Raw genomic sequence first — 27,976 nt, forward strand, 5'->3', positions numbered from 1 at the left:
GGATGGCACATTTGTTTTACTTGTTGGAAGCAGTGAGGTATAGTTACCAAATTAATGGTGCAAGCCTAGGAGTGGAAGTAATACAGTTGCTCAAGCTGGCGAGGCAGGCGTTAAGCAGGTAAGCAGGGTCCAGTGGGAGGAACGCATGGCCTCATTTCGACAGCTGCAGCAAGCTGAAGTCCCTGAAGGTTTTCAAGCCAGCTACATCTCTCCTCAGCACAGTCTTTATGAAGTCTGTCACCATATAACTTCCTCAGTCCAGTTCACGGGGATCAAAACTTGTGGCTAAATACCCAGGCAGTGGCGTATAAGGTTGCAAATGTTAGTTCCAAATATAGTGCAGTTCACGTCGCCAGTAAGGAAAGAACATTGAATGAATTCATTACATGAACTGCTTAAACTAACTGAGCCCGAGAGCTTAAAGCCACATTCCTCAAATATGTGCACTCCACAAAACTGGCACTTAGTGTCAGGCAGTCAGGCTGGAAAACAGTCGCCAACCAAAGAATCTAAACAAGGAAGAAATGCTCTCAAGGTATGCATTTGCCATATGTTACTTTGTTCTCAAGTCATCTTTGGTGATGAGCTCCATGACTTAAAGCATGACATCAGGCAGGTCTGAGCCTGGCACACTTGGCTTCATAAGGCAAAGACTGAAAATGTGTGGCACTGGTTACAAAGGGGAATACGCAAAGGGGGCACAGCCTGTCTTTGTTACCAAAAATAATTAAGTGCATAAACTAGAGTATAAAAACATAGCCTGAAGAATATGCCCCAAACTTATCTATTAGTCATGATTGTCTTTGGGAGGTGGGTTTATAAGAAGGGATAGTCACTTTGTAGGGTTTTTTTTTTTTCCCTTAAAAATTTGGAAAATGGATCTGTATTACATTTTGTGAACAGAATTAACATTTTAAGTGGATACAGTATTCTCAGATGAATAGCAGATTGTTACAATGAGGTTGGTAAAGAAAAGCACAGACTAATTATTTTCTACCATACACAAAAAATACACTTGCATATACTAGATATAGAACAGTTCAAATAGAACTTTCTTTGGTGATGGATATGACCTATATCTGTGCTGCCCAATATGGTAGCCACTAGCCATGGGTGGCTACTGAGCACTTGAAATGTGGCTAGCGCAGCTTAGGAACTTATTTTTTATTTAATTTAAACTTAAATAGTGCATATGGCTAGTGGCTACTGCATTTGGACACACAGGTCTAGAACCTTCCATTTACAGGAAATAAGATTGTCAGCAGGGGCAGGGAGAGACCAGATTTGGTAGCCAAGAGATCTTCTGTAAGCCATGTTCTGTTATGCTGTCTATCCAGTAGAGTCTGTGTACTCTAGGATTGTTACAAGAATAGAGAGGAGGCACTTCTTTACACTTGTAAAGGCCACAGCATTAACTTCATCCTACCACACTCCTTCACATTCTCCTGAGTTTAACTGCTCCATTCATAGACGAACGAACTGACCTATTAGAAAAGCAACAATCATCTCACCCATCCTCATTCATCTCAAATATTTTAAATGTTTTGTATTTTTTTCTTATAAACTGTTTCTTTTCACCTCTCCTCCATTATCTTGTATTCTATGTTGTCTTGAGACTTCTCCCATTAAACCGTCAGCCATTCAGTATACTGTTTTCTTCTTAATTTCTTTGTCAGTCTAATAAGCATTAAGAGTATATCCATAAGATTAGTATATATAATACAAGGTAGATAATCAATCCCCTAATAAATTAGAGTGGATTAAAATTGCAGTGTAATGTAATATACCTGTACAGTTTGTCAAATTTATGATAAAAGTTAAGGTTGTTTGGGGGTGAGAGGAGGCGGATGTCTCAGAGGACCATACTGGTATGATCAGCCAAACCATGGCAAGACTTAATTTTTATTTCTTTCTTGGTTGTCATTTTAATTGGTGTATAGCATGTCTGCTGGCAGCTGCTGGCAGCTTCCTGAGAAAGCACAGATTATGATAGTAAGCTATGTTCCTTCTCTGTTGCTAGTTCCACCCCAGCATTGGACCAGAAGTTCAGTAGTGAAAGCTACAGCTGCCAGGTATCAGCAGTGAAATCAGAGGAGCAGAGTTCTTTACAAATGGCAGTAAGAACCCAATTGACTTTCTTTCCTGACACTGCCATCTGTCACAGTTTGCTGTCAATCATACTGTTAGAGCAACCTGATTTGGGTTCCTAGGGAAAGCAGTTGTTTGGCCCAATGTTTCATTAACATCAGGGTCTCCTGTCTCACTCTTGCATTGGAAACCAAACACCTTAACCACTTTGCTTGCACTAGGGTTGGTACAAGAAGGCATGGTCCATCTTGGGTGGGTATTTTCCATTACCACAAAAGATAAGAGAGTCCTATTAAAAACAACAACTCTGAGATCCTAAAACTAGTATTTAGTAAGAAGAAATTAAATTCTCATCAGCCGATTTTATTATTCAGTCAAAAATGATGCTGTAGGGCTTCCCTGGTGGCGCAGTGGTTAAGAATCCGCCTGCCAATGCAGGAGACACGGGTTCTGGTCTGGGAAGATCCCGCATGCCGCGGAGCAACTAAGCCCGTGCACCACAATGACTGAGCCTGCACTCTAGAGCCCGCAAGCCACAACTATTGAAGCCCGTGCGCCTAGAGCCCGTGCTCCGCAACAAGAGAAGCCACCACAATGAGAAGCCTGCGCACCACAACGAAGAGTAGCCCCCGCTCGCCGCAACTAGAGAAAGCCCATGCGCAGCAATGAAGACCCAAGGCAGCCAAAAATAAAAATAAATTTATAAAAAAAGATGATGATATAAGTATAGATTCAAAATTATAAATTTATTACCCAAAGCTTGTTTTTATTTTCTTGCTGAGAAAAAAATTTTACCCTACAAATGTGGCTCCAAGTCCAGGACTCATTTGGATAATAGAGTTGAAAGACTTGATTTAAAGCTATAAACCCCTCCTACCCCCCCAAATTGCACACTACAGAGAGATACATTCTTTTCAAAGGGGTTCCTTGCTTCCTGAAATTCATCCTTAGAAAATGCAAGATAAGAATTCACCCACAACTGCCCACTGTCCCAAAAGGCTTTACTGCTTCCCATTAATAAAATATAAAATAACATTCTCTGTAAGGAAATAACAACACATTCATCTTTCTTTCCAACCTTCTGATTTCCACTAAAAATTTTAACCGAAGAATATTAGGGAAAAGGAAAATGATTGAATATCTTTAAAGCTATTGCCTGGGTCCAGTGTGACTGTATGATCTTCTAATTGTGGAGACCTAACAGTTAGCTGGGAGAACACAGGTTTTTGCAGACTGGCAAGCTTGCGTTGATCACTAGTACTGAGAGTTATTTGCTGTTTAACTACTTTGCCTAATTTTTCGGTGCCTGCTTTCTCATCTGTAAGATGAGTGTATTACCTAGGATAAGGAGCTATTTGGAAGACAAATTAAAACATCTGACAGGGAATTCTCCGCTGGTCCAGTGGTTAATGCGCTTTCATTGCCGAGGGTGCAGGTTCAATCCCTGGTCGGGGAACTAAGATCCTGCAAGCCTCGTGGTGTGGCCAAACAAAACAAAACAAAAAAATCTGACATGCAAAATGTCGGATTAAGACCTTTAGAGACCCAAAGCATCAGGACTGTGGTGCCCAGATCAATCAAGATGTTAGTAGAAAACAGAATACACTAAAACTGGGTAATTTGAGAAAGGTTTAATAAAGGGACTGTTTACAAAGACATGGGCAGAGTTCAGAGAAACCAACAAGGAATAATGGAGTTATCCAGAGCTAGTAAATGAGTGGTCCTTTCTATCCCTAGATCTGAAGGGCCAAAGAGAAGGAGCGAGAAGCTAGAGAGGCTGCTTGATAGGAGTCGCAGTCCTTGGTTGAGGGACTCAAGACAACCTATGTGACCTGGCAGTTTAGAAGCCAGGGGAATAAATACCCTAGCTTCTAAATATCCATTCCTCAGCCTTTTGATCTTCTGAGGGTGTAACTAATTGGATCAACACAACCTGAAGTCAGAGGGCAAAGGAGCCTGTTAATGCAGTCCATGGGGGTCAATACCTCCTGGGACGCAGAGCAGGATGAAAAGCAGTTCTAAAGAGGAAGCGGAAGATACCTAGCGCAACCTTTTCCCCAACACAATTCAAACTGCTAAACCAGTATACACAAAACTTGCATGTATGCTGAAAGTAAAATAACTTCTTTCCAGAATTTGATTGTGAGTTCTTTAACTAAAGCAGAATTTCTTTTTGATGCCCCTGCTTTGCCAATGGCACATGCCTAGATAAAAGGAAGCCTCAATAAATGGGAACTGGCAGGCTCAAGTTAACTCCTGAATGCTGACTCTAAGAGACTTCTGAGTTAACCCAGAACTAATTTAGGAGGACTCTTAGGATTTCTCTGGTTAGGTACTATTCATTAGGAATTCAGCAACTGGATTTTCTCAGACTCAAAAAAAATCCTATGGTAGTAAAACTTCTTATAATCCTACTGAATGACAGGAAAGGTTTTAGTTGCTTATCAGAGAGAATAAAGGACATCAGGACATCTATTTCACATTGACATTTTTATTAACGCCAACTGTTTTTTAATTATTTTTTTTTAAAACAATAGCACAAAAATGTTTCAAGGAAGCAGTCTCACAATCTGATGACCTTCTGAAATACAGTTAAGCCACACCAAATATGAATTCCTGTTAATAACACACAAAAATATTTTTTTTTAAGAAAAAGAAAAGAAAAAAGGTAGGGAAAGAGGAAAGGAATGAGATTTAGACTTAAAATTTACTGGATTAGGTTGGTGAGGCTTGTTAGTAGGATACACTGTGGAAGCAGAGTGGCACACACAGGCTTATAGTCTTTGTTGTTTTTAAAACCAGTTACCACTAATATACAGGCCCTGCAGCAGTTACCAATGACTTCTTACATGCCCGAAATGAACCAGAAGAAGCCAGTGTTGATACTGTCATAAAGAGATTCAACAGTTGGCCTGTCAGACAACTAAGACCATTTGCAGCAGAGTAACTCCTTCAGAAAGGCCTGGATGAAAACCTTTCATTTCTATTGTCTCACCTATATGCATTTCAGGGTTCTTAAAAGTCATCTTAAAAAAGAAAGAAAAAAATAATGTATATCAGTTTCTCTTATTTAATGTGGCTATAAAAGATGTTTCCTTATTATTTCTTTATCTCTAAGAAGGACACCGGGGTGGTGGGTTGGGGATGGAACTAGGGGAGGAAAAAACCCAGACCAGGATAGGTTGCTTTTTTTAAACTTTTTTTTTTTTTTTTTTTTTTTTGCCAAGGGGTCACACAGAAGGGAAAGCAAGGAGGAAAACTACAATCCTTGGTTCAGATTGAGTTATGCAGGAAAATATATCTTCCTGATCAGTCCCCATGCCAAAAAAAAAAAAAAAAAAAAAAAAAAAACCCACTTGAGATTATGCACAGACTCTATGTTATACCAGCTATCAGCCTTTCATGTTTAACATCCCCAGCAATGGACACTACCCTTGGCTTGTAGGCTGCTTGTAGAACCCATTTCACAAAAATCCTCTTTACCCAGAAGTCTCTAGTTTCCTTTTGGTAGGTTATAAAAACAGAACATCTGTCATTAACAGGAGAGTGTTAAATACTTTTAACCACTGACAAGGCTTCAGGAAGTTTCACAGTTTCGTTATGCTCTATTTTATTACTATCATATTTACATTTTTTTATTTTTTATTTTTTTTGCTGAATTGCTGATTTTCCTTTTTCAATAGAATTTAATTCTGGAGTGTGAGCAGGAACCAGTTAACTACATTCATTGTCCAACCCCCACTGGCTTGAAAGAAGACTCCAAATTCTTGGCATATGAATCAGCTGTTCGGTTGCTCCACCTTATCCCTGCATGAAGCAGCAGAACCGCAGTGGCGGCATGCTCCGGGGTTCACGCTGTGGGTGGTGACGCCTTTCGCTGAAGGAGGTACTGGTGGATGCTCTCAGCATCACGCTTTAGCCAAGCAGCATTCAGCAGGATATTTTCACAACACTGCTGGATGGTACGCTCAGCTGAAGGAGCTGGGTGACTCTCGAAGAAAGCCTGGTATAAAACAACCCAGAATGTAGGATCATTACCAGCAATAGTAAGAAGCTAATATCACAGGCTATGAAAAAATACCCACTGTCTATAAAGGGTTCATAAGCTTCACTCATGAAAATTTACCACTGCCACCTCCAGGCTAAAAGAAAACAAGCAGCTCCTTGTACCTGCCTACAGGAATTCTCCTCCAAATATATTATATGCTTACAACCTAATCAAAAGTTAACAGTAAAGAGACAGAACCTACGGCCTTTCTTTTAAGTTCATTGTCCAACCAGCAAAGGAAAGTAAAAAAGAACTAATATCAAGGACCTACTCTGTTCCAGGCCCCCTGTGTTAGTTACTTCATCTAAATGACAATCTTACCACTTCATTTTACAGATGAAACTGGCTTACAGGGGTTAAAAAACCTACTTGAAGTCTAGGTTTTGGAATCAGCCTTGGGACTTGATCTAGGCTCCATCATGTACTAACCTGTGACTGAGTAAATTAACTGCTCTAAGTATGTTTTCTCATCTATGAGAAAATATTTACTCCAGAAGATTAAAGAGACAACCCATATAAACAGTTAGCATAATACTTGGCACAGAGTAGTTAAGGACTCAATACATTTTGGCTGCTTGAAATAAAGATTAATTTGTAAGGGTTGATAAAATTAAGAAGCTTAAGTTGCTTCTATATCCTAATAATTTAAAATTTTATAGACTCACATTTTTCATACAGTAAAACTACTTCAGAGTTTCTTGTAATTATCACAATGCTTATTGATTAAACGCTGAATAAACCATTTTCTAATGAAGTATACCTGGTTCCATAGAAAATACCAACCAGCAAAAGGATAGGGGTCTTCCCTTTGAGCTAGTCATCACAGTCATCTCTCTTATATAAGAGAGAATGACTAATTCATCAGATTAAGTCTAGACCTTTTAGAAATCAATAACTTTATTTACATGGATGACAATGGCTCCTGCTCCAAGGCTCCTATCACAGTTGGGTTCTTAGGGCCTGAGTAAGATACAAGACTTCCTCTCATTTCACCTCAAGAAACAGCACCACTATTTACATACCAGAAACCTGGGAATTATCCTTGACTCTTCCTTCTTCCTCCCCAGATACGTTCACAACACAGAGAAGCCACTCAGTAAATACTGGCTGAATTAAAGTTTAACAAAATCAAGCCCCTGAATTTCTTTCTTACTCCATCTTCTCCAAGCTACTAAATCATTTTTGCTTGGAGAGTTAGCTTCCCGACATTTTCTCTTCTCCTTTCCAAATTATGCATTCTCCACACTGTGGCCAGACTGAAATTTTTATCATATAAACAAAGGAGTGACTTGATCTGGTTTGTAAGCCATTCAAGGGCTTCCCATTCTTAGGAAACTTTTAATATGGCCTACAAGGCCCTCCTCGGTCTGGCCTCTACCTACTTTACCAACCTGAGCTTAACCACTGCCCTCCCCTCAAACTAATTATACGTATTTCTCCTTCAGAGTATTTATTACCTTTACAATAAAGTAATTATTTACACAATACAATACACAATGTAAACTAAATGAATCTTATTTCTAACAATGGCTCATAAAGTGAATCAAACATTATAGCTCTCAGAATTTCCAAATTCACACCTGATAACCCCCTTGCTTTCAAGAATGAAGGTGGAAGTGACACTTAAAAAATACTTTGCAATTAAATGCAATGAAAGGCTTAAAGTTAAGATTTTCCTAATCAGTGTAGATTTGTCCTCCAAACGCTGAACTGCCACTAAACTGATTATCAGTCTTTCTAAGAGCTAAGAGGAGAGTCCCTACATAGTCATCTTGTCTCATTGTGCCTACAAAAGACCTATGAAGGTTTTAGAAAAGGAAAAAGAACTAATATCAAGGACCTACTATGTTCCAGGCCCCCTATGTTACTTAATCTAAATAACAATCTTAACACCTCATTTTATGGATGAGGAGCCAGGCTCATAGAGGTTAAAAAAACTTGCTTGAAGTTACACAGCTAACAAGGGGCAGAGCACAGATTTATACCCAGGTCGACTGATGTCAAGTTCCACATTCTTTCAACCACACTTCAATGCCCCAAAGATGATTCCAACTCTAAATTCTTCAAGCATTAGAGATACAACCTAACCTGTCCTTCTCCAAGCAAGAACATGGAGACCCTAAAGTACAACATTACCCCAACACTCTATCATTACAATTTGGTTAGTGTTTTTACTTACTGGATTGAAAAGTGAAAAGTAAACATTCCTTTCCTTACCTTAACTTCTCCAGCCATTTTATCAACTGCAAATCCCTCAACTGATAGCTGAAAAAAAAATGGTTTATAAATAGTAAGAACAACTAAGAGTTTAGGAACAAACTTCCATTTACCATAAAAACAAATCATTCCATTCTTTCCCAACTTCAGTTTATTCTAGAGGGTACAGGATGGGTTATGGAGAAACTCTTTAGTAAAGCTAATAACTACTTAAGGAAACTCTTAAAAAGCAAAGGCCATAATCTATGGATCTAGTGAATCATGGATGTCTCTCAATATCCATGATAAGCAAGCTACTCAAAATAAAAATTTTCACCTACCTTTATTAGTCTAGATATTAAGAATCCTCCCTGGTATCGATTATAAAGTTCTTCCCAGTTGTCTTTTATGAATTTCCAAGCAGCCTTCCTTCCATGCTTACTGCCTCCAGCCACTCCACCAATTACTGATACAGTGTCCTGTGGACGTACCTCTTCCTAAAAAGAGGAAGAGAACTAAAAGTCTACCATATCCAGAACATCGTCTGCTGCCAGAAAGGGCAAATGCTGTTGAGGTACCCAAGTAATCCCACGGAAGACACTTATTATTTTAGGAATAACTGGCACCAGAAGCTTCTAACAAAGAGGAGCATGTTTAACCTAAAGATCAGCCAAATTGAGAATGAAGCACTGGGATGGGTACAAACAGGCTGCTCAATAGATACTTGCTCTAGGGTAAAGAAAGGGAGAGACAGAAAGTAGGCACAGGGATGTGTCAGCTTTCCAGTTTATTTCCTCTCCCAACTATTCTGATTCTCACCACTAGAGGGAGATACAGTGATTAGTAACAAAAGCTTATTCCAGTCCTCCAAGAATGAGGGAGCCTTTAGTCTAGGGTTAAGGCAGAGAATACTGAATCAAGGACACTTGCTACAGATCAGTGGGTAACAATTCCCTCTAAAAGCAGTTTTCACTGTAACTTACTGAAAGTGCAAACGTGAGGACTTTTTGAATCAATTCAGGTGAAAGAGTAGCCCCAAGGACTCTTTCAATCCGGTTTTTCTCTTCCTGCATATCTGCTTGTTTGTGAAGCTATAGTGAAAAAATACAGATAGAGATAATTAACTTCTCCCCCATTAAGGTGAAACTTTTGCTCTACATTCTTATTGGCTAAGACTGCAGGATATGAAATTAACAAAAGAATATTTTTCAAGATGTTTGGGCACTAAATTTGTCGTGTGCCCCCATAGTAAGACACTAGGTGTAAGTGCTTACTGTATGAATAGCTTCTCATCAGTTCTGAGCAGTTCAACGTCAAGATCTAAGGCGTCAACCTGTCATGACCAAATTCTTTACTCACTGATGTCTGACTAATGTTCTATGTTAGATGAGCAAAATAATAATTACTAATACCACTTCAATTTGTAATATTTTTCACTATTTACAATAGTGAAAAATATAAGATGCATTATTGAAAGTAATATTTTAAGAATATTTGATGACATAAACATGCTCTTGATATATTAAATGAAAGAAGAGAGACAAAGCAAAATGATTCTAAATTTTTAAAAAGTTAATGTGAAGGGGAAAAAAAACCTGAAAACACATCAAAATGTTAACAATAATAATGGTCTCTGATCAGTGGGATCATCACATTTTTTAACTGCAAAAGCAGCACATGCTGAATGAAGAATATTAAGAAAACAGAAAAGCATAAAGAAAAACCAAATCAGGAATAAGATCATATTATACATGCTATATTTGTGACGTTTTTAAAATTACAGGTAAGTTCTGTTTTCTTCTTTATACTTTTCTAGTCTCTAAATCTTCCATAGTGAGTATACCAAAATCTTTTTTCATAATTAGAAACAAAATATTATTATATATTTTTTAAAATTAGAACTACAAATGTATATGAGATACTTCTCTAGGACAACTTAATTTATAGACTCTCTTGACCTTTTTTCCCCTCTGAAGATTTAACACTGACCAGTGTCTGGAGACCCCATCACAGCTCCCAGTTTCCTCTTCCTTTCCTTTGGACTCTTTTGAGCAGCAGTGTAGTAAAATAGATAGGAGGTCAGAAGACCTGGGTTCTAGTCCCAGTTTTGCCTCTAACTAGCTGTGTGATCTTGACTAAGTCCTTAACCTCTCCGGGTCTCAGTTTCCCCATCTGTAAAATGAGTGGGGTGGACAGATGATTTCTAAGGTCCTTTTCAGCTCTAATACTCAAGGTCTGAACTCTGGCTTTTAGGAAGCATTCCCCACCCCACCCCCTGGAGAACCTGTTACAGGAGTCCACTAGATGGCACCATAACACCACATTTCAAATACACTTTGAATTAAAGTTATTCATCCTGCTTCATTATTCCTAAATTACCAACAGAAAACAGTCTTCCTCATCTCTCATCAACTGGTTTCTTTCTTTTTTTTTTTTAATTTATATTACTGAAGTATAGTTGATTTACATTGTTGTGCTAGTTTCTGATGTACAGCAAGTGATTCAGTTATACATACATAATAATAGTTTGCATTTGCTAATCTCAAACTCCCAATCCATCCCTCTGCAACCTCCCCTGACTGGTTTCTTGAAGAACCCTGATTCTGCCTTCATTAGAGCTCTTTCCATAGTAAAGCTGAATCACTGTGAGCTCCCTTGTGTTAGATGCAAACATTTATTAAATAAACATACTAGTATAAATTCTTAAAAATATGCCATGACATGAAAATGTCAGAGTACCTCTCATGAAAATTTCAGAACCCCTATTTTTCCCACACCTTTATAGAATAGACAAAAAATACCAAGTACTTCGTTTCATATGCAAAGAAATACATGATTTATAGTGCATAGGATCACAGAATATTAAGAATGAGAAGGGACCTTAATGTCATTTAGTTGACAGGTAAACCCAAAGTATATTTTTTTGTTATTAGAAAGGAAATCCTTTCCTTTCTAATAGGTAGTTAAAGCAATACAGTTTGAGATGTAGTTTCTTAAATAAAGTTTATAATACATATTTTTTAAAACATTCTAATCATTTAAATAGGATTTGTTTAGAACTAAAATACTAGAAATTAGATTTGCAATTCTGATCCACTTGGGATAAGAAAAGTATTCTGATTAAGGGTAGAAGTATTAAAGCACATCCCATTCCCATCCTGTTTGTCTCCCTAAGTGCGGATCATTTAATGAATGGGTCTGATAGATGATTTGGGTATTTGGGCACATTTTGCACATTTTATTTAATGGTAATAAGTAGAATCAGCTCTCTCCACCTCTAATGCAACCAGATTGTCAAGTTATTTCTTAGACTACTAACTGCATGGACAAGGACTGGAGATAGCCCTTGTTCCACAGCATTAGGACTTTCAAACCGATCGCTGCCATTATAAGGACATGGAAAGTTTTACCTATATTTTTCTAAGTCGGAGTTTAATTATATGCCAACCACCCTGGGAAACTACAGAGGCTGTGAAAGCAAGTGAATTAATTTCCTGTCCATTCATAAGAGGCACTGGCATAGACCAAACCCTTGAGACACCTAATCATCTATCCCTTTTCTAAGCACAGAAACAAACCTTTTGTATAAAATGGGCAGAACCCCAAGTAAATTTGCATTGATGGGAAGAGTTTTAAGAACTTGACTTTTTAATCAAAATTAACATTTCAGTATTAAGATTTAAGATGCATAAATTCGTGAGTAAAAAAAAAAAGTGAAAAATTTAGATGACTTTTGGCACTTGTATTGGTAGTACAGATAAACAGATATTATATATTTCTCCCACAGTTTCCTAATATTTGCATGTCTACAGTATGCATATCAGCATGTATTTCTTTTGCCAGGACTTTTTTTTAACCACTCAAGCTCATACTCTCTATGTTAATTCAACTTAAAAAGCAGAAAATGGGAGCCCTTTCTAAATTTACTCACCTTCAGCATAATGTCTAAGGTAGTGCCATCACCATGCTTCAAAACAGTCAGATAGACCTACAAAAGAATACAGGAACAAAAAAGAAGGCATCTGATTAAATGTATCTTGTTCCAAATATTCTAATGTTTAGAAAAGACAGAAAGCAAGTCAAAAAAAATTGTGTGGATATTACATATTAATACAAATTGTGGCAAGGATCTAAGAGCCCACATAAACAACCAGAAAGGTAGATGGCAGGTAGTAAGTAACAGCAGAACACACCAGTCTCTCAGGAGAATGTGCACAGATAGTCAATCACCTTTCAGTACCCTAGTGCAGACTGAGAAGCTTGACATCAATGAGAAACTGCCTACAGACCTCATAAGTGGTGTATATTGAAAGAATCAGGAGGGACTTCCCTGGTGGCACAGTGGTTGGGAATCTGCCTGCCAATGGAGAGGACACGGGTTCGATCCCTGGTCTGGGAAGATCCCACATGCTGTGGAGCAACTAAGCCTGTGCACCACAACTACTGAGCCTGTGCTCTAGAGCCCACGAGCCACAACTACTGAGCCCACGTGCCACAACTACTGAGCCCATGCACCACAACTACTAAGCCTGTGCACCACAACTACTAAGCCTGTGCACCTAGAGCCCATGCTCCGCAACAAGAGAAGCCACCACAGTGAAAAGCCCGCGCACCACAACAAAGAGTAACCCCCACTCGCCGCAGCTAGAGAAAGCCCATGCAAAGCCAAAAAAAAAAAATTGTAATAAAATATCTTAAAAAAATAAAAGAATCAGGGGACTTCCCTGGTGGTCCAGTGGTAAAAAATCCGCCTTGCAATGCAGGAGACACAGGTTAGATGCCTGTGTGCCACAACTACTGAGCTCGCACGCCTCAACGAAGGAGCCGGTCTGCTGCAAACTACAGAGCCCACGTGCTCTGGAGCCCATGTGCCACAACTAGAGAGAGAAAACCCACATGCCACAACTAGAGAGAAGCCTGAGTGCTGCAACGAAGAGACTGTGTGCCTCAGTCAAGATCCCGCATGCTGCAACTAAGACTCAACACAGCCAAAAAGTAAAAAAAAAAAAAAAAGTAAAGAAAATAAATAAATAAATAAATAAAGGAAAAAAAATAAAAGAATCAGACATGATTTGTGAGTCAATACTTAGGTCATTTTTGGTTACTATTAAACACATTCCACACTACACAGAATGATGCAGTCACCGAGAAATCAAGGTACTTTATTATGAAAACCTACCGGACTCCTCAAATCAGCGGAGAGAATCTGTTTCCCTTCCACATGGTCCTTAAACCGACGACGGGCTTCTTCTAACGTTGCCTTATGTCCTGCCTTCCCTAGTTTGCCCAGAACCAAGCCCCTCAGGAGTGCATCTAGATGACCTGATTGAGAAGTAAAAGAGATATAGAACTACTTAAAAAGCTTATTTTTACAAATATGCCACCTGGATATCTTATAATTGTGTTATACCATGTCCACGGTCTTGAACAAACAATTACCTTAGTACTCGAGAGAACATTTGATTTAAATTTATCAAATAAGAATGAAATGAAGTGCTTAACACACTAGACAAGCAAATATGATGCCTCTGTCTATAGTTACAATGCCAACTGGATTTACTAAATGTTCACTCCATCTAGGTAATTACACTAATAAGAATTATGTGTGAAAGGAACAGACTTAGATCATGAAATTTTGACCCAAGATTTAGAGAAAGGTCACATGTAGAACTAGTAAGCCGGGTATTTTTTTTTTTTTTTCAGGGTAGAATTTTTTTTTTTTTAAACATCTTTATTGAAGTATAATTGCTTTACAATGGTGTGTTAGTTTCTGCTTTATAATAAAGTGAATCAGTTATACATATACATATGTTCCCATATCGCTTCCCTCTTGCATCTCCCTCCCTCCCACCCTCCCCATCCCCCACCCCTCTAGGTGGTCACAAAGCACCGAGCTGATCTCCCTGTGCTATGCGTATGCCGGGTATATTACGTTGAAATCTTAGATTTTTAAAATCAAAATCTGATAGATTACTCCAAAGATATGCAGATGGCCAATAAGCTATCACTGGCCATTAGGGAAATGCAAATCAAAACCACGAGATAACCACTTCACACCAATTAGGATGGCTAGAATAAAAGAGACAATAACAAGTGTTGGCAAGGACGGGGAGAAATTAGAACCCTCATACATTGCTGGTAGGAATGTAAAATGGTGTGGCCACTTTGAAAAACAGTCCAGCAATTCCTCAAAAGGTTAAACACAGAGTTACCATATGACCCAGCAATTCCACTCTTTGGTATATACCCAAGAGAAATGAAAGTATTTGTCTATACAAAAACTTGTATACATATGTTCATAACAGTATTCCTAACAGTCAAAGAGTAGAAACAATCCAAACATACATAAACTGATAAATGAACAAAGAAAATGTGGTATATCCATATAATACAATGGAATATTATTTGACTATAAAAGGAAATGAAGTACTGATACATGCTGCAACATGGATGAACCTTGAAAACATACTAAATGAAAGAAGCCAAATATAAAAGGCCACACAGGGTATGATTCCATTTATATGAAATGCCAGAACAGACAAATCCATGAGACAGCAGATTAGTGGCTGCCTGGGACTGGGTTGCCAGGGAATAGAGAGTGACTGCCAATGGGTATGGAGTTTCTTTTGAGGGTAAAGAAATTGTTCTGGAATTAGATAGTGCTGGTTGTTGTGCAACATTATGAAAAAAGACTGAATTGTATATTTAAAAGAGTGCATTTTGTGGTATATTGATTATACCTCAAAAAAAAATAGTTAACCTAGCATACAAACTGATGGACTGCAACAGCACAATGGACAAATAAATTGTGGTATATTCATACAATGAAATAGCACTCAGCGATAAAAAGGATGTATCTCTAGGACGTTATACTCAGTGAGACAAGCCAGATAAAAGAACAGACTATATAATATGATTCCATTTATATAAAGTTCTAGAAGAGACCATATTAATCTAGGGTGAAAGAAGTCAGAATAGTGTTTGCCTGCAGGGGATGTGAGGGTTGGTGGGGTGGGTAGAGTGGCAGGGACTGGGAAGTGGCCTGAGGGCAACCTCCTGTGGTGATGGAAATGTTGTATGCATTTGTCAAGTCACTGAATTGAACATGTACATTTTGCCATATTTAAATAGTAACTCCATAAAAAAATAAGTTTAAGAAAACCATAAGAAATCAATAGATAACACGACGCTAGTGAAGGTTCTTATAAGAACCAATTTATAATTCTGGTGCTGATTTGCTGTGTTGATACAGGCAATATTTTTATTATTTTGCTATGTTTGATTCTTCCATCTATAAAGCTGGGAAACTAATGACATTCTCCCTCTTTCAAAAAGGCGTTTTTTAGCCCCCAAAGTTTCACATATTATCATCATGAAAGAAAAGTGCAACATCCACCAATTTACCTGCATCTGTGTCCATATACTTCCTGTCTTGTTCTTATGGATCTGCTGTATTCCTACCTGAAGCCAACTCCTCCACTTGTGCAATGGATCCTGACTCCTCTCGATTATTCAGCCATCACTCCAGCAATTACCTCTCTTTCACATCATGAATTTTTCTATTACTGCATCATTTTCATCAGCACAAAAACATATTATAAAGTCTCCCACTTTAAAAAAAAAAAAAGCCCCCTTGACCTCACATCCCTCTCCAGACTATCCCCTTTTATCTGATCCTCTTTTTAGCAAAACTCCTTTAAAAAGTTGTCTAAAAGTGCTGTCTCCTTTTCCTCTCTTCCCATTCTGGTGTTGTTCATCACCACGCCACAGAACTTGGCCAATGCAATCATCAGTTCTTCATCATTCTGCCTGACTTAGAGCAGCATTTGTTACAGATGATCACTTCTCCCTCTCTACTGCTTCTTTAAGGCTTCTGGGACACTCCTTTCCCTCCTGTCTCTCCTACCTTATTGTCCGGTCAATCTCCCTTGCTGATTCCTCCTCTTCTACCCAATCTCTAAATCTTCGACTGGCCGTGCCCTCATCCAATCTTATGGCTGTAAATACCATCTACGCATTAAATGTATCTATTCAGCCTGGACCTCTAGGCATGGGACTCCCCACTTGGATGTCTAAAAGGACCTCAAATTTAAGATGTCCAAAACCAAACTGCTGATTCCCTTTTGCACCCAAATCTGCTTCTACAGCAGTCTTCCCCGTCCCTGTATATGGTAACTTCACTCTTCCAGTTCTTCAGGCCAAAATTTGATGACTCCCCTCTTTCTCTCCACCACACAGGCCACCACTAAGTATTTTCAGTTCTACCTTCAAAACATACCCAGAATTTACTACCTACAAGTGCTACCTGCAACCAACACCTAACTGGATTACTGAAATAGCTTTCTAACTTGTCTCCCTGCTTCCTCTTTTGCCTCCCCTGCTACAGTCTGTTCTTCACACAGCTGAGTAAATAAGTCATGTTCCTCTGCTTTAAACTCTCAAATGAGTTTCTCATACCACTAAACGTGAAAGTCCCACGGGTTCTATAGGAGCTGATATGCTTCCACCCTCCTCTCTCCCTCAGTTACTCTGTCCTGACTTTACCAGCCTCCTTGTTATCCCTTGAACACCTAAACATGCCTCTGCCTCAGGTCTTTTGTACTTGCTGTTTCCTGTTTGGACCATTTTCCCACTAGATATCCTCACAGTTCTCTCCTACAGGTCTCTGCTTACGCTCAAATATCACCTCACTAGTTTTCCTGCATTTTCCTGTCCACTCTCCATAAAATAGTGGCTTACTACTCCTTTTACTCCTGATCTACCTTACCTAACTGTATTTTTCTTCATGATACTTGCTGCCACCTAAAATATTATCTATTGAACTGTTTGCTGTGTCTTCCACTAGAATGTAAGCCACACAGTGATTTTTTGTTCACTGTTATACCACCAGCTCCTAGTATGGTACCTGGCATTTACTGGGTACATAAATATTTGTTGAATCAATAAAAGAAAGACATAGAGCTCTAGATAATTGTTACTATTGTTCTTATTGTAAAAGACTCCCAGAACAAGAAGGGCAGGAGGAAATACCACCTTCAGTTATTAGCATATGGTAGAAAATAATTATATTTAAAGCCCTGTAATCACTATTCCCAACATTTAAATGACAGCAAAAGAGTAAATACATGATTACAGAAATAAAGAGGAGAGAATACATGTAGAAAGCAAATAACTCCTTTAATTCAGAAAACTGGCCCCCTGTGTCTCTCAACACCTTTTCAAGTTGCACATAAGGTGCCTGGTATTTATGGTAATAATAAATAAAATAATCCAAAATTCCCTTTAGCTTTTCTTTACTAAAAATGGGCCTTTGGAACTTTGTGAAAGACTTTTATTTCCACCATTTGCTCTGTGCATAAATCATATTTAGCAACGAATACACATAGCCACCACTGTTTTTATGTTGGTTACCCACGTAACTTCACCAGGAGGCTTAAAAGTCCTAAGTCTTACTTTCTAGTTAGCTGAATACACAGTAACATCCAGCAGACACAAAGATGATGCTATTGTTATTGTTAACCACAGCTGAGTAAAAAAAGGACCAATTTCTGATCAATTCTTTCCCCATTCAGTACATCCATTACCTTCTCCAGGCTTGGGGTCCCAGCCCAGTCTCTCCCCTATAGGTGAAAAGACATCTTTCACAAACTCCTGGATTTCCTCATAGAAGTCTGTGTGGGACAAGAGAGTTGAGAGAATCCCCAGGTTACAGCTCAGGTCGCTCCATACAGTATAATTGGGCTCATTCACAAAAGCCTCCATGACTTTTAGAACCTCTACAGTGCTAATGATTCCAGCTCGAGCCTGGGATAGGAAAAAACATAAATTAATCTAGTCTTCAAACAAAAGCAAAACAAAAAACACAAGCATGTAATTTTGGCATTATCTTCTGCTAGTTAGTCATCCCTTAAGGAAGAGACTAGACTATATAAGCTCAGACCACTATAGAATTTTATAAAATAAAAACTGTATTATGACACCATTCCTTACTTTTTTGCTATTTATAGAAGAGCCACTTTAAAAAATTGCTAAAATTCCACCAATTTAGAAAAAGAAAGAAAACAGTTAACTTCCTATTTCTATTCAGTTTCTGGGGTCTTGGCATTGTTTTTTATTTTGAAATTTTTCATACTTTCAGAAAAGTTGCAAAAACAGTTGGGGCTTTGGTTTTTGACAGAGGCGCTTTCAAAACTAGACCTGCAAACTGTGTCAACGTCAGCCTGTCCTTTACTCATTTCTAAAAGAAGGCAAACTGGAAGGCACTACAAATTCAGTCCTTTCAGAACTGACTAACAGAGCTAGGAAAAAGAACTTCTGTTACAGCAGCCAACTGCACAAACACACCACTCTCCTGGGACAGGTCTCTCTCAGCAATGATATCAGCAGATGTGAGGTTTTGTGCATCAATGCTAATCTGTGTTTATAAAAAGGAGGAATCCAAAACCAGTTACTGCAGAGGGGAATGAAAATTTCAAGTCCAATTAAAGGAACACTAGGAGGAATCTGACAATTTTATCACAGAGACATCTAGAAATTATCTAACCTATGCTTTGGGGTCATAAAGATAATACTACTAATTGCTCCTTAAAATTTTTTCTGGAACAAAGCTAAATATAAATATAATTCTAAAGCTAATGGGCTATTATAACTTGAATAGTAACGGAATGTTAAAAAATTCTACTAGACTTTCCCTGCAAAGTACAACCACTATTTTAGAAAAATATAAATCACTCTGAATTATTTTAAAAAACCACATAAGTAGAGAAATTTCTTCAAGGTTCATGCCTATGTCTGTTGAAGAGAATTTTTGCCTTACAAAGGATAGTTTAAGTATAGTTGCAAAAAGCTGGCTTAGGAGTAATAAAATGAGATTTGTTTCTGGTAAATTATATAGGTTCAATCTTGCCATGTTAATTAATAATTAGTCATTTGCTTTGGTCCTAAAGGCATTCAACCTTCAGGAAGAACTATATTCTTCTAGTTATGTTTCAGTCAGGCACTCCAGGAAAAACAAAATCCTTTAATCAACAAAATCCATCATACTACTGGAGGCTCACCAAGGAGAAGAGGTCATTCTGTAATCCAAGTCGATCCACAGGGGGCAGAGAAAGGTCACGAATGCCTGGTAATAAACTTTCCAGCATGGCTGAGCTGTATTGGGTCCGATAAAACCCAACGGTTCCCAGGTTTAACTGAAAAGATATCCAACAGGTATTATTAAAGAGCTGCATTTATTTTTTAAATCAATTTTTTGTAGGTATGAAAGAAGTTCTAGTTTTAGTATGTCTGGATGAAAAACAACAAAGATCATTTATGCTAACAGACAAGTATTAAAATGAAACAACATATAAAGATAGTAATCAGTTATCAAAGATGAATACAGAGGCAAAAGAAAACAGAAACTTGGCATAGTAGGAGCCAAAGTGAGCGACAGTGAAAAGAACATGGCTGAAAAGGAGGATATAATGCGGCTAAGTGTCTATTTCTAATTTCAGTGAATGGTTTTCAGTTTACAGAAAACATTTACTACAAAATAAAAATACATGGACAATAAAATCTCTGAGGAAGACTAAACCTTTACAAATACTGATCTAATGAGCCCAGAGCCTCAATACAATAACAACTGTCAGGTCCTAGATTTTAAAGAATTACATGGAGTTAAAAGGCAATTTCATATGATTTTTGGAGTGAGGTAATCATTGACTATCATTATTTTCTATAGGCTATTTACCAACAGTCAAAAATATTTTTGATAATATTTATATGCAAAATATTTTAATGATAAAATGACAGTATAAGATATAAATATTTTGGGCTTCCCTGGTGGCGCAGTGATTAAGAATCCGCCTGCCAATGCAGGGGACACGGGTTTGAGCCCTGGTCCGGGAATATCCCACATGCCGCAGAGCAACTAAGCCTGTGAGCCACAGCTACTGAGCCCGCGTGCCACAACTAATGAAGCCCGTGCGCCTAGAGCCCCTGCTCCGCAACAAGGGAAGCCACCGCAATGAGAAGCCCACACACTGCAACGAAGAGTAGCCCTCACTCGCCACAAGTAAAGAAAGCCCGTGCACAGAAACGAAGACCCAACACAGCCAAAAATAAAATAACTAAATTAATTTTTTAAAAAAGATATAAATATTTTACTATTTATATATATTTAAGTCACTTCACATTTCTAATACAGTATTTTATTGATTCCCTTTATCTTTTACTATAGGAATAACACCTTTAATTACCTAATTACAATCATAGTGTTTTTTCTTATAAGAAAAATTTCATATTGCTACATATGTTCCAGATTGTAGTTTCAAATGGTAATATAGTATTCCACTGGGTATATTATAAAAATATATTAAAAAAATTAAAAGAGGGAGAAATAGTTCTGCAAGCACAAAAGCCTGAGACAATGTATAGTTCCTATTAGGAACCTATAATTGGGAGAAAAGTTTGTAATAGATACTTTCATTATGAAAGGCAGAGTACAGAATAATGAAAAATAATATTTACTGACTCTTATTTTTGTGAAATGGCTTTAAAACACCAGCTAAAAGGAATTTCACATTTCAGTGACACAAACTGATTATTATATGTCTGACCTCACTTGATTATAGTTGTACATGCACAATGACAACACATCACTGAAGTTAACATGTCATTACAATGACAGGGCAGTTTGAAGTTGCAAGACTACAAATGTTTTGGTTAATGTGACTTTATACATAGACTACTAGTTTTTTCCTGTTTAATCCTATCCCTTTGTAACTGCTTATTGACCACTCCCTTACCTGACATAAAGGCAAGTATCTAGACAATACTATTTGAAAGTTGGCCCTAAATTTCACACAAGAAAGTTCAGAAATGTTTTTTTCTTTTCAAGTCCTAGTCCAAAATGAAGCAGTAGAATTTAGAGCCAGCCATAAAATGCATAAAGGAAATGAAAGAAATAAATCAATTTAGGTAAGATAAAAAAGGCCATGTCATTTCTGGACTCACCTTCACCCACTGGTCTGGTTTGACATCTTTTAAAACTACACTCATCTCTGGCTTGTCCATTAGAATCTTCATTTTGGCACGGCTGGAATCTTCACTAGTAGAGATTGTGATAGGAACCATCCACTGGGGACAGTCTTCTCCTTAAGCAAGAGAAGAACAAAGAGGAAACTTGAAAAATAATTTCTCACTGGAAGAAACAGAAGGTAAGGTAGAGAGAGAGGACTGGTGTCCCATGCATGGGCTTGAATCCAATTGTTAAGCCAATAGCTCATTTTTAATGGTACATGAACTCTTCCAGGTAACCTGAATAATAATAAGGAAGAGAGAATTTACTAATGAAATCACAATAGCCTATAAAAAAGAGAACACTGTGTTTACTTGTAGAATCACAAATACAACAATTTTAATTTAATTGTTGTTTTCCCTTTTCAGAGCAAAGGAGATAATAAAAGACATTTCGAGTGGGTTAAAGCTCTCACATAGCACTTAAAAACAAATTCTAAGGTGCAATTCTTTTTTTTTTTAATTTAATTTAATTAGTTTATTTATTTATGGCTGTGTTGGGTCTTCGTTTCTGTGCGAGGGCTTCCTCTAGTTGTGGCAAGCGGGGGCCACTCTTCATCGCGGTGTGCGGGCCTCTCACTGTCGCGGCCTCTCTTGTTGCGGAGCACAGGCTCCAGACGCGCAGGCTCAGTAACTGTGGCTCACGGGCCTAGCTGCGCTGCGGCATGTGGGATCTTCCCAGACCAGGGCTCGAACCCGTGTCCCCTGCATTGGCAGGCAGATTCTCAACCACTGCGCCACCAGGGAAGCCCTAAGGTGCAATTATTAACAGGTATATACACTGCTGAGAAACTGAAGGGCTGATTTTATTTCTGTGACAGACAGGATACACCTTGGGAGGTGCTGGATTCGAACACTGAGGAGTCACATCTAAAAGCCAAAGCTTTTGTAAGGCAAATACATACACTCTCTTAGGTATTATACAGCAAAATAGATTTTGCATCAAGATGCCAAACAAAAGAGAGTCATTGCCCAGTACATTAATGAAACTATCTTAATAAGTTATATAGCTTTATGCTATCAGGCTAAACCACAAATGAAAATTCCCTCCTGACACTGGGATAATTCAGGTTTTAATAATGCCTATAGTGGTCACAGAGTATTGGAAAGACCTGCAAAACCTGTCAGTCCTACAATGCAGATTGCAGATATGTGCAGAAAACAGCAACTGTGACACTATTTATTTAGATAATAAACATGTCACCTCACTTGTCAGACATACTTATTAAGAGTAACTCTCAATGCTAAGGAAGGCAAAAGGTTGAAGGCTGTACCTCTTAAACCTAGTAGAGTGCATCATCATTTGGTGGGTGGAACATGAAAAGGCATTGGTGATTCTGATATACCCTTCCCCCTGTTGGGAAATACTATTTTAAAGGAAGTGAGAAAGGTGCAGAAAAACAGTTTACTTCTTGATTTTTCAATTCATCTTTAATTCCCTGGGTAAAAGAGTCTATTGTCGGGCTTCCCTGGTGCAGTGGTTAAGAATCCACCTGACAATGCAGGGGACACTGGTTCGAGCCCTGGTTCAGGAAGATCCCACACGCCGCGGAGCAACTAAGCCCCTGCACCACAACTACTGAGTCTGCACTCTACAGCCCGCAAGCCACAACTACTGAGCCCAAGTGCCACATCTACTGAAGACCACGTGCCTAGAGCCCGTGCTCTGCAACAAGAGAAGCCACTGCAGTGAGAAGTCCACGCACCACAACGAAGAGTAGCCCCCGCTCGCCACAACTAGAAAAAGCCCATGTGCAGCAACGAAGACCCAACACAGCCGAAAATAAATAAATTAAAAAAAAAAAGAGTCTAATGTCATGTAGAAATATTTGAAAAAGCAGAGTTGAGTGATAGTTAAGGGTATAAACTTAAGGATTATAAACTTATATAATCCAACTATTTTGTTTGAATTCCTACTCTTTGACTTATTATATAGGTGATCTTGCACAATTTAACTTACTTAGTTAGCTATGGCCTCAGCTTCCCTATTTGTAAACAGAAATAATATGACCTACCTAATAGGGTTGCTGAGAATATAAAATAAGGGTCAGTCATAGTGCTTAGCACAATGACTGGTACATAATAAATCTAAATAATCATTGGGCTTTATTTATTTGCTTAGTTACTACCCCCAAGAATTAAAAAAAAAAAAAATTAGCCACAATGTATACACTTGGTACACAAGTATACCAAATGTACTTAGTACACAAGTGCATAAGACTTAGTACACAAATGCATACCAAGTCTTCTTTTAGGGATTAAGGTTAGAGACATCACTTCTTGAGTGTTCCTATACTTCTTCATTCATTACAGCCCCCAATAACACACAGAGACATGGACTTTCAAAAATCTAAGAATATGACAATACTACAAATACCCCATGAATCTCCTGTTTTGATTTCCTAGATTTCGTTTTTATTCTATTACCATTACCTTGTTTCTGTTTAATTCTATTAAAAATATTTTTAAATGGATAATTATTTCTTATTAGTTGGAACACTATGGTATGGTATCCAAACTCACTGATCAGCTCCCACTCATAGCCATTTGCTTACCAACATATGGTCCACTGGCACAGAACTTCCTTTGGGACAACCTCAGTAGTCTGTCATCTTCTATCTAAAGAAGCAAAACAAAACAAAAGCTGTAGTAGCATCAACACTTTATTTTTTGGAGGGGACGACATCTCTGTGACAAAGTAGAGGTGAAACCATATAGCCAAATAGCTCCTGAATATACAAAATGCAATGGTGATAAAGAGCATGATACTACAGAATGGAAGAAAAGTCACTATTTCTCATTAAGGTCTCAAAATAACAATACTCTAAAAATTAAAGGCCAGGTTCCATGAAATATTGCTCATGAGAGGAGATATGTATCCAGATAAGAACTTCAAAGTGTTAAAGTTTTCAAAAAGGATACATAGTTAACCTTTATGGAGGAAGATGTCTTTAGCCTTTTCTACTTCCAAAAAGTGGCAACATTAAATTAGCATGTGGACTCAATATTCAGAATTAAAATTCTGAATTCAGAACCCAAAGTCATTTTTAGAACAACTGACAAACATGAAAGCAGCACACACCTTGTTTCAAAGGATGAGTTTTGCAATGAACCACAAAAAAAAGTCGGGGGGAGGTAGTGCAAAAAACTAAAAAGCCAGAAGCAACAAAGGCAAGTACATATTTTTTAAAAAATATTTCAACAATATGCAACCTTTTGTTTTAGTTATCATTTGTTACTATGCCCTAGACATTTTAAATAACGCAAGATACAACAATTTTCAGATCACTTAACTCAAACACTAAGTTGGGTCAATGACCTTTATAAAGGGATAAACTGACTGCAAGAGACAGAAATGAAAAACTAAAAAATTTGAGTGAGGAAGCAATGGCCACTTTGATGCCATAAAGAAACTACTAATGAACTTAAATACTGATACTACATCACTGATTAATTTTGTATCACATAGATTTCCTTGAAAAAGTTATTAGGTGACTTTTAAATTGATTCAGAAATAAAGCAAAAATATTTAAATTTAGGGAATATAAAGTGAGATACAGATCATAATCAAGATACAATGTTGCAGAGTTCTCCTATTTGTAAAAGAATTGAGTCATAGACAGGCTTTTTATTGTAATGTAAAATGGAGGATTAGTTTGGCTGTGCTTGGAGACAAAAAAGATGCAGAAAAAGTAAGATCTTGAAAGTAGCTTGATGGAAAAGTTCGCTGAGTCTCAATAACATTGGGAGGAAGTGGGGTATTAGTGTCCTCTCTTCTGATAAACTAGAAAGAAACAGAATGGTCACAATGATAGCTCACTAAAGTTTTAGATATCCTTTCTCACCAAATATGATTAATTGTGTTCCCTAAATTGCCTTTTCAAATTCTTGCAGCCAATCTAACCGAGAGGTCCTCCAATGTGTATACTTTATTTAAGATTGCCACATTGAGCCTTTGTAAAATATTAGCTTCATGGACAATGCAGAACCATAAGGACAAACACATACCTAAAAAAGAGCTATGAATCTTCCTCCCTAAAAAAGAATGGAATTAATTCCCTATGGAGCTTATAAAACCATGGCAAAGAAATTTAAGAGAATGATTTCATAGTTTCATACAATTAAACTAAGTTAAGACAAACTTTCTGGTATGCATTATAGGTTGATGTGTAATTCTCAGTACTGTTGGAGGACAACTCATTTTGAACTACACCTGTCTGAATTCAGATAACAGTTCAACTAATATGAATGCAATTCTAATCAAAATCACAATGCCATCCAACATTAAAAACTAATTTTAAAGAATGATATTATAAACGGGTGTTGAATTTTACCAAATCCTTTTTATGCATCAGGTGAGGTCATTATGTGGTTTTTCTAATTTGATTCTGTTAATGTAGTGATTATGAGTCAATACACTGACTGTTTTTTAATATTAAACCAACCTTGCATTCTCAGAATAAACCTCATTTGGTGATTTTAGAACTATATCAACAAGGTTACAGTGTTTTCCTTGGAGACAGTAAGGGCAGACAATATTTTGTTTTCTACCATAAGCACGTATAATTTTAAAGACATGGGGGCAAATAGTTTGGTATAGACATAATAAATCATTGAGAAAAGAGTATAAGGGCTGGTTTAAATCTTACCTAGAATACTTAAAGGACAGAAAAGCAAATTTGATAACACTGACTGAATTTCATTTAATACAATATCAGAAAAATTGAAGGACTTTTTATAAGTTTACCTGTTCCGCTTCCACGTAAATGAGAGGGAATCCCATTTGTTTGGTCCAGGTATTCATCACAGCGGCTATAGGTTTACCACTGGCATTTTCTAAACTTTCCCAGAGATCCTCTAGAAGATAAATACAAACAATGAAAATCTAAAATGTTTCCATTTTTATTTTCCTAAACAAACCAGAAATTTTATATAACTCTTGACACTGCAACAATGACCAATTTTGTGGTTCTTTCAGGTTCAGGAACAGTAGGCCAAATTACGTTCCCCTTGCCTTCCCGTTAAGTGAACTCTATGGTCTTATATTCTAAGATGTTCTTAATTGTTCCAATTTATTAAAAAATTACAAGTTATAAACAAAAGACAAACAGGTGAGTTCAAACAAGAAACAGAAACAAACAAATGGAAACATATTCAAGGTCACTACTAAACAATCATTCACAAACTTAAAACTATTATACCCATTCAATTAACAGAAGTTAAAAAATACTCAATGCTGATGCTGTTTTTGACCCATATGGTCAAACAACTCTGGTGGTAGAATAAGCAAAACAACAATACAATGTGGTACATACTATAACAGGGGCAAGAACAGAGAAAGAAAAATCCAAAGAATAAAGGCTTCACAAGAGGTAAACTTTTGGTCTGCACCTTGAAGAGGAGTTGTTCTTTAGACAGAGGGAAAAAGGGCATTCCAGGTAGACAGAATAAAGGTACAAAGAGGAAAATAAAAAGGAATTCGCTGGCGGTCCAGTGGTTAGGCCTCTGAGCTTTCACTGCCGTGGGCCCGGGTTCAATCCCTGGTCAGGGAACTAAGATCCCATAAGCCGTGCAGCACAGCCAAAAAAAAAAAAGAGGAAAGTATAAGAAATGACAGAAAATGTCAGTAACAGCAATATGTTCAATAAGCTGAAGACAGAGGCGCATGTGTGGGAGTAACAGGCCATGAGGCTAAAAAAGTAGGCAGGGGTTGAACTGTTCAAGACTGTATGGCTTACAAAGAAGTATAGACTTCATCGTGAAAGGAATGTGGCATCTCAAGTGTTTTTAATCAGTAGGGTGATGTAATTAGATATTCACTTTAGAAAGATAACCCTAGCTAGCCTCAGAGTGAGAGATGAAACTGAAGAGAGTGGGACAAGGCAAGTAGTAAATTAGTAGTGAATTCCAGGGGAGAGATCAAGAAGGCATAAATTAAGGGAGGGGCGGAGACAGTAGACAGAGAGCACTACAACTGCTACAAGAGGATAAAAACCATGGATGATATCAGAATGTATTTGAACTGCCAATTGTCTTTCATAAGTAACAAAAACAAACCAAAAAAAGTTACATGGTACACCCCATACCAGTTACACTTTGGTGAGCTGAAGTACCGCCCATGAACTAGGAGCACTGGCTTCACCTGGGAGTCTGTTAGAAATGCAGACTCTCGGGCCCCACCCCAGACCTATACTAATGACATTACACAAATCTTGTTTTTTAAACTATTTTTGTTCACTAAGGAACTCAGCTTCATATTCAATCAACTATTACACCTTTATTCTTCCTTTTGACTCTAATATCTAATAGACCATCATAAAATCTTAAGAATTTACTTCATTGAAAATCTGTAGTTCCACAAGTTCACTCCTACAAATGGTTAATTTGCAGCTATTTTAATGGTCAATGGTCAATGGTCAACGAAGGGCAACAAAACCCACAAATCATCAAAAAGAACAAGCTCTGGTAAAGTAAACAGAACTTTTCAGACTCTTTTAAAGTGGCAAAACATTGAGCTGTGGAAAGCAGACTACTGGAGGATGACCAAAAGGATAATAGGTCCCAATTCATGCTGTTGACCCATGA

The 27,976-nt window shown here is 37.7% G+C and overlaps 1 protein-coding gene across 5 annotated transcripts in view; it reads right to left on the reverse strand.

Annotated features, from left to right (window-relative positions):
* Positions 1-3,704: 3,704 nt before the first annotated feature.
* The window catches only part of NPEPPS (aminopeptidase puromycin sensitive), a 104,099-nt gene continuing 79,827 nt past the window's right edge, over positions 3,705-27,976 (reverse strand). For all 5 annotated transcript variants that reach the window (XM_059908641.1, XM_059908640.1, XM_059908639.1 and 2 more), the window contains 11 exons: positions 26,139-26,248; positions 23,947-24,010; positions 21,329-21,468; positions 19,390-19,524; positions 17,917-18,136; positions 13,512-13,654; positions 12,264-12,320; positions 9,316-9,423; positions 8,674-8,829; positions 8,354-8,401; positions 3,705-6,091 (listed from right to left, as the gene is read on the reverse strand). In XM_059908641.1, coding sequence (XP_059764624.1) covers positions 5,939-6,091; positions 8,354-8,401; positions 8,674-8,829; positions 9,316-9,423; positions 12,264-12,320; positions 13,512-13,654; positions 17,917-18,136; positions 19,390-19,524; positions 21,329-21,468; positions 23,947-24,010; positions 26,139-26,248 — 1,334 coding nt within the window. In that variant the 3' untranslated portion in view covers positions 3,705-5,938. The remainder of the gene's footprint in view (positions 6,092-8,353; positions 8,402-8,673; positions 8,830-9,315; positions 9,424-12,263; positions 12,321-13,511; positions 13,655-17,916; positions 18,137-19,389; positions 19,525-21,328; positions 21,469-23,946; positions 24,011-26,138; positions 26,249-27,976) is intronic.

The sequence above is a fragment of the Balaenoptera ricei genome, chromosome 20, assembly GCF_028023285.1.
Source record: "Balaenoptera ricei isolate mBalRic1 chromosome 20, mBalRic1.hap2, whole genome shotgun sequence".
Lineage (NCBI taxonomy): Eukaryota > Metazoa > Chordata > Mammalia > Artiodactyla > Balaenopteridae > Balaenoptera > Balaenoptera ricei.